The following is an 8,419-nucleotide window of genomic DNA, read 5'->3' on the forward strand; positions in this document are numbered from 1 at the left end:
GTTCTGATATTTCAGCCTCATTTGATTCCATCAGCCTGGCTTCTAGTTCTGATGTATCAGCCTTCTTTGGTTATATCAGCCGGGCTTCTAGTTCTGATGTATCAGCCTCCTTTGATTATATCAGCTTGCCAAAACTTGATGACAACTCAATTATCTCAACAGAGGAATTAATCCAGGCAATGAAAGTTTTCCCACCTGGGAAGAAATCTCAAGGAAAGTGTCAGCTTAGCCCTACCCACCTTTAAGCATTATTACTGGGCTGCAAATGCCAGGGCATCAACATAGTGGCAACTGGGTTTCCCTGATAAAGTGTACACTGTTGCCCCCCTGTGGCTAAATATGGAAGTCAAGTCTGTAACAAATTCCTCTCCTCCAGCATTGCTTTTCTCCAAAGCAAAGTGCCCAAACAAACTGACAGGCAACAACTTTGTTTTGAGAAATTCCTTAAGAATTTGAAACCAGATTTAAGCCTGTTTATAAGGTGTCTGATACCTCTGTATACACCCTGATATGCTCTCCAAAGCACACATATCCCTGGGTCGCTCCTCTTTTCAGATCCCTGCAGCTAGCGACTGGAACGAGCTGTAAAAAGCACTCAAACTTCACAGTTTTATCTCCATCTCTTCATTCAAAGTCTCATTCATGGACACTCTTACTGACAATTGTGGCTGCTTCGCGTGGTGTACTGTTGTTTCTACCTTATTTCCCTTTGTGTTTTTGTCGGTGCCCAATAATGTTTGAACCAGGTTGTGTTGCTACCATGTTGTTGTCATGTGTTGCTGCCATGCCATGTTGTTGTCTTAGGTCTCTCTTTATGTAGTGTTGTGGTGTTTCTCTTGTCGTGATGTGGGTTATGTTTTATATTTTTATAAAGTGCATGAGCTCTCAGAAATGTGTCTACGTAAAGCCTGCCACGAAGCCAGCCATGGAGCCTGCCACAGAGCCAGCCGCGGAGCCTACCATGGAGCCTGCCACGCCGCCGGCCACAGAGCTAGCCACGGATTCGCCAAGCATCTGCCCTTCCATTCCAGACACTTAGTGGACCACATGGTGATCACATGAGGGATAACAATGCCATGCACTTTCCGTTCCCTTTCCCTTCACAGCCGGGCCAGTTGGTGATAACATGATTTATCTATCTGGAAAGCATTTTAAACCTCTCCACAGGTCAGTCTACAATACCATAGGTGCCTAACAGTCACTATTACTGCAACAAACACACTCAACAGGTTTTGACTCTCCCTCTTTCTCTCTCTCCACCGCACCCACTGTGTCGACCTCTGAATGCTCGGCTATGAAAAGCCAACTGACATTTACTCCTGGGGTACTGACCTGGTGAACCCTCTACAACCACTGTGATTATTGTTTGATCCTGCTGGTCATATATGAACGTTTGAACATCTTGAAGAACAATCTGGCCTTAATGGCCATGTACTCTTATAATCTCCACCCAGCACAGCCAGAAGAGGACTGGACACCCCTCAGAGCCTGGTTCCTCTCTATGTTTCTTCCTAGGTTTCTGTGTTTCTAGGGAGTTTTTCCTAGCCACTGTGCCTCTACATGTGCGTTGCTTGCTGTTTTGGGTTCTAGGCTGGGTTTCTGTATAGCACTTTGTGACATCTGCTAACGTAAACAGGGCTTTATAAATACATTTGATTGATTGAATTCCACAGAATGACTCAGTATAACTCAATACAATCTTTCAACTTCAATAAAACGTAAACGTTTATTAATGAATTTCTCAAGACAACATTTAATGCATGCACAAGTGATACAAATGTATTTGGTTTGCCAGTGTTGGGGTGGTAAGTCTTGTCCTTTGACTACTGTGTCTCTGACACCTCCGGGTTGCGTAGCTTGTTGATGACCTCCGTCAGCATGCGGTTGCAGAGGGCTGCGTACGGATTCAGAACCACTACCTGTTGCCGGGCGAACTCACTGCCCAGGACGGCTGCCCTCTCGAAGTCCTCCCGGGCCTTATCATCCTGGCAGGCTAGCCTCAGCAGCAGGCCTCTCTGGACCAGAGCCTGACACGCTGTACGCCCTACACCCCCACTCAGAGCGATGGCACGCTCCAGGTCCTCTAGGGCTCCTGGAGGAATACAGAACCCACAGATAATGATAAGCTCCAGGTCCTCTAGGGCTCCTGGAGGAGTACAGAACCCACAGATAATGATAAGCTCCAGGTCCTCTAGGGCTCCTGGAGGAATACAGAACCCACAGATAATGATAAGCTCCAGGTCCTCTAGGGCTCCTGGAGGAGTACAGAACCCACAGATAATGATAAGCTCCAGGTCCTCTAGGGCTCCTGAAGGAATACAGAACCCACAGATAATGATAAGCTCCAGGTCCTCTAGGGCTCCTGGAGGAATACAGAACCCACAGATAATGATAAGCTCCAGGTCCTCTAGGGCTCCTGGAGGAATACAGAACCCACAGATAATGATAAGCTCCAGGTCCTCTAGGGCTCCTGGAGGAACACAGAACCCACAGACAATGATAAGCTGCAGGTCCTCTAGGGCTCCTGGAGGAATACAGAACCCACAGATAATGCAAACGGCGAGAACAAGTGTTTGTATGTAGACATTAACAGGGTTACTTTCAAGGACATGTGGTTTTAAGATGAACATATGGTTGATATGATCACAAAACCCCCATACATTTATATTAGGTAGAACACGTGATGATGAACATATGGTTGATATGATCACAAAACCCCCATACATTTATATTAGGTAGAACACGTGATGATGAACATGTGGTTGATATGATCACAAAACCCCATACATTTATATTAGGTAGAACACGTGATGATGAACATGTGGTTGATATGATCACAAAACCCCATACATTTATATTAGGTAGAACAATGTCACCGCATGGGGTTGATTTCAGAGACATATTTCATAACGTTCTGAACTGTAAATTATGTAGATTGTAAACCACAATGGAAAACTGCATAGTGGGTGATATGAAAGTGAAAGTATGGTGACTGGCCCTTCTACAGCGCCTTGCAAAAGTATTCACCCCCTCGGCGTTTTTCCTATTTTGTTGCATTACAACCTGTAATATAAATAGATTTTTATTTGGATTTCATGTAATGGACATACACAAAATAGTCCAAATTGGTGAAGTGAAACCCCCCCCCCCCCCAAAAAAAAGGGCATTAATTAGAGAGGCAACAAAGAGACCAAAGATAACCCTGAAGGAGCTGCAAAGCTCCACTGCGGAGATTGGAGTATCTGTCCATACAACCACTTTAAGCCATACACTCCACAGAGCTGGGCTTCACGGAAGAGTGGCAAGAAGAAAATAAGTAAACATGTTTGGTGTTCCCCAAAAGGTATGTGGGAGACTACCCAAACATATGAACAAGGCAGTTAACCCACTGTTCCTAGGCCATCATTGAAAATAACAATTTGTTCTTAACTGACTTGCCTAGTTAAATAAAGGTTAAAAAAACAATAATGATAAATAGAAGAAGGTCTGGTAGACTGAGACTAAAATGTATTTTTTTGGCCATCAAGGAAAATGCTATGTCTGGTGCAAACACAACACCTCTCGTCACCCCAGGAATACCACCCCCAAGGTGGAGCATGGTGGTGGCAGCATCATGCTGTGGGGATATTTTTCATCGGCAGGGACTAGGAAACTGGTCAGAATTGAAGGAATGATGGATGGCAACAAATACAGGGAAATTCTTGAGGGAAACCTGTTTCAGTGTTAAAAACCTGTTAAGGATGCTGCGAATTTTTGCAGTTTTTTGTTAAAAATCGCGCAACATTTCAACGTCCTGCTCGTCATGCCAGGAATATAGTATATGCATATGATTAGTATGTGTGGATAGAAAACACTCTGAAGTTTCTAAAACTGGTTAAATGATGTCTGTGACAGAACGTGTTTCGGACTCAAAATCCCAAGGAAACCTGATCACAAAATCGACGAAGAAAAAATCAATCCGCCAGTCTCTGTATCGTCTATTGCAAGGTATAATAGATAGCGACCGGTGTACAGTTCCTACAGCTTCCACACGATGTCGCCAGTGTTGTGAATTCTATGCAGGTAAATCCTTGGTCATATGAGTAATAGGCACATCCTGTCATGAAGTCTCCCAGAGGAAGTGATGAAAGGGGCAAACTGGGACACGATTTCCAAACTTGCAGCTATTGAATACAGATCTCTCCGTGATCAATTTGATCGTTTATTAACGTTTACTAATACCTAAAGTTGGATTACAAAAGTAATTTGAAGTGTTTTGTCAAAGTTTATAGGCAACTTTTTTAATTTTAAAAAATGACGTTGGGTTTGGAAACTGAGTTTTTTCCTGGATTTCAAGGTGTTCATAAATGGACATTTTGGATATATATGGACCGATTTAATCGAAAAAAAGACCCAATTGTGATGTTTATGGGACATATAGGAGTGCCAACAAAGAAGCTCGTCAAAGGTAATGAATGTTTTATATTTTATTTCTGCGTTTTGTGTAGCGCCGGCTAGGCTAATTTCTTTGTTTATGTCCCCTTCGTGTGTTTCTGGGGGCTGCATGCTATCAGATAATAGCTTCTCATGCTTTCGCCGAAAAGCATTTTACAAATCTGACATGTTGGCTAGATTCACAACGAGTGTAGCTTTAATTGAGTACCCGGCATGTGTGTTTTAATGAAAGTTTGAGTTGTATGGAGTACTATTAGTTGGCGCTCTGGAATTTTGCTGATTTTGATGCCTGTACAGGTACCGCAGCCGTAACAGGTAACAGATTTGAGACTGGGACGGGCGTTCACCTTCCAGCAGGACAATGACCCTAAACATACTGCTAAAGCAACACTTGAGTGGTTTAAGGGGAAGCATTTACATGTCTTGGAATGGCCTCGTCAAAGCCCAGACCTCAATCCAATTGAGAATCTGTGGTATGACTTAAAGATTGCTGTATACAAGTGGAACCCATCCAACTTGAAGGATCTGGAGCAGTTTTACCTTGAAGAGTGGGGGAAAAAATTGCGGTGGCTAGATGTGCCAAGCTTACCCCAAAAGAAAAGGTGGCTCAAAAAGCATTGACTTTGAAGGGGTGAATTGCTCAAGGTTTTAGTTTTTTGTCTGATTTCTTGTTTGTTTCACAAAAATAAAAAAAATTGCATCTTCGAAGTGTGTTGAGTAAATCAAATGATACAAATCCCCCAAAAATCAATTTAATTCCAGGTTGTAAGGAAACAAAATAGAAGAAATGCCAAGGGGGTGAATACTTTCCCAAGCCACTGTATAGTTGGCCTCATCAGCTTACTACCTTCTGTGTCCTCTTGGAGGCGTCTGGTCTGGGCCCTGTTATTGTAGCCAGAGGCTCTCTGCGGCAGTGTGTCTATGGCCTGGCTGAACCGTTCCAGAGCTGAGGGTAGATCCCCAGCCTCTGCTGCTGCAACCCCCTCCATCTCCAGCTCTTTGACCTGCAGTAGCAGCCCAACCTCAAAGCCACTGTCTGGAGGAGAAAGATAAACAGATGACAGGTGTTATGGTATAGAAGACAGGACAACAATAACAGTGGTGTCACCAGACATTCATACACACAGGAATAATCCAGTTTTGAAATTACTTTAAGAGGAATATAAATGCTCTGGAGTCAGGATAACCCACATATGTTACAAAATGATGAACATAAAACAGCACATAACCCCAACACACGACAAACACCAACCCACGACAACCACCAACACACGACAACCACCAACACACGACAACCACCAACACACGACAACAAGGTACACAGGACAACCACCAACACACACGACAACCACCAACACACGACAACGACCAACACACGACAAACACCAACCCACGACAACCACCAACACACGACAACCACCAACACACGACAACCACCAACACACGACAACCACCAACACACGACAACCACCAACACACACGACAAACACCAACCCACGACAACCACCAACACACGACAACCACCAACACACGACAACCACCAACACACGACAACAAGGTACACAGGACAACCACCAACACACACGACAACCACCAACACACGACAAACACCAACACACGACAACCACCAACACACGACAACCATCAACACACAACAACCACCAACACACAAGACAACCACCAACACACAAGACAACCACCAACACACGACAACCAACAACACACGACAAACACCAACCCACGACAACCACCAACACACGACAACCACCAACACACGACAACCACCAACACACGACAACAAGGTACACAGGACAACCACCAACACACACGACAACCACCAACACACGACAACCACCAACACACGACAAACACCAACCCACGACAACCACCAACACACGACAACCACCAACACACGACAACCACCAACACACGACAACCACCAACACACGACAACCACCAGCACACACGACAAACACCAACCCACGACAACCACCAACACAGGACAACCACCAACACACACGACAACCACCAACACACGACAAACACCAACACACGACAACCACCAACACACGACAACCACCAACACACACGACAACCACCAACACACGACAACCACCAACACACGACAATCACCAACACAAGACAACCACCAACACACGACAACCACCAACACACGACAACCACCAACACACGACAACCACCAACACACGACAACAGCCAAAACACACGACAACCACCAACACACGACAATCACCAACACACGACAACCATCAACACACAACAACCACCAACACACAAGACAACCACCAACACACAAGACAACCACCAACACACGACAACCACCAACACACGACAACCACCAACACACGACAACCACCAACACACATGACAACCACCAACACACGACAACCACCAACACACGACAACCACCAACACACGACAACCACCAACACATGACAACCATCAACACACAACAACCACCAACACACAAGACAACCACCAACACACAAGACAACCACCAACACACGACAACCACCAACACACAAGACAACCACCAACACACATGATAACTACTAACACACATGATAACTACTAACACACATGATAACTATTAACACACATGATAACCACTAACACACATGATATCTACTAATACACATGATAACTACTAACACACATTATAACCACTAACACACAATAACACACTTGATAACTACTAACACACATGATAACTACTAACACACATGATAACTACTAACACACATGATAACTACTAACACACATGATAACTACTAATGCAAATGATAACTACTAATGCACATGATAACCACTGACACACATGATAACTACTAATACACATGATTAATAACACACATGATAACTACTAACACACATGATAACTACTAACACACATGATAACTACAAACACACGTGATAACTACTAACACATGATAACTACTAACACACATGATAACTACTAACGCATGATAACTACTAACACACATGATAACTACTAACACACATGACAACTACTAACACTTATAACTACTAACACACATGATAACTACTAATACACATGATAACTACTAATACACATAACTACTAACACACATGATAACTACTAATACCAAGATAACTACTAACTACTAATACACATGATAACTACTAACTACTAATACACAAGATAACTAATAATAAACATGATAACTACTAACACACATGATAACTACTAGCACACATGATAACTACAAACACACATGATAACCACTAACACATGATAACCACTAACACAGATGATAACTACTAACACACGTGATAACTACTAACACACATTATAACTACTAACACACACGATAACCACTAACACACATGATAACTACTAACACACATGATAACCACTAACACACATGATATCTACTAATGCACATGATAACCACTAACACACACGATATCTACTAATACACATGATAACCACTAACACACATGATATCTACTAATACACATGATAACCACTAACACACATGATAACTACTAATACACATGATAACTACTAACACACATGATAACTACTAATACACATGATAACCACTAACACACATGATATATACTAATACACATGATAACTACTAACACACATGATAACTACTAATACACATGATAACTACTAATACACATAACTACTAACACACATGACAACCACTAATACACATGATAACTACTAATACACATAACTACTAATACACATGATAACTACTAATACACATGATAACTACTAATACACATGATAAATACACATGATAACTACTAATACACATGATAACTACTAATACACATGATAACTACTAATACACATGATAACTACTAACACACATGATAACTACTAACACACATGATAACTACTAATACACATGATAACTACTAATACACATGATAACTACCAATACACATGATAACTACTAATACACATGATAACCACTAACACACA

General features: G+C 42.5%; 1 protein-coding gene across 1 annotated transcript; it reads right to left on the reverse strand.

The window, feature by feature from the left end:
- Positions 1 to 1,700: 1,700 nt before the first annotated feature.
- On the reverse strand, positions 1,701 to 5,511 carry ttc36 (tetratricopeptide repeat domain 36). The gene is made up of 2 exons (XM_064985437.1): positions 5,282 to 5,511; positions 1,701 to 2,092 (listed from the first exon to the last, which is right to left on the reverse strand). Exons 1-2 carry the CDS (start codon positions 5,421 to 5,423, stop codon positions 1,824 to 1,826), a joined length of 411 nt encoding a protein of 136 aa, XP_064841509.1. The 5' UTR covers positions 5,424 to 5,511; the 3' UTR covers positions 1,701 to 1,823.
- Positions 5,512 to 8,419: the final 2,908 nt, after the last annotated feature.

The sequence above is a fragment of the Oncorhynchus masou genome, chromosome 13, assembly GCF_036934945.1.
Source record: "Oncorhynchus masou masou isolate Uvic2021 chromosome 13, UVic_Omas_1.1, whole genome shotgun sequence".
NCBI lineage: Eukaryota > Metazoa > Chordata > Actinopteri > Salmoniformes > Salmonidae > Oncorhynchus > Oncorhynchus masou.

What these genes read in the sequence shown, in the direction of transcription:
- ttc36 (XM_064985437.1), bottom strand. Translation starts at nt 5,423, where the DNA reads ATGGAGGGGGTTGCAGCAGCAGAGGCTGGGGATCTACCCTCAGCTCTG. An exon ending in CCTCCAAGAGGACACAGAAG is followed by an intron (nt 2,093 to 5,281) that starts GTAGTAAGCTGA and finishes GTATTCCTCCAG; the next exon opens with GAGCCCTAGAGGACCTGGAG.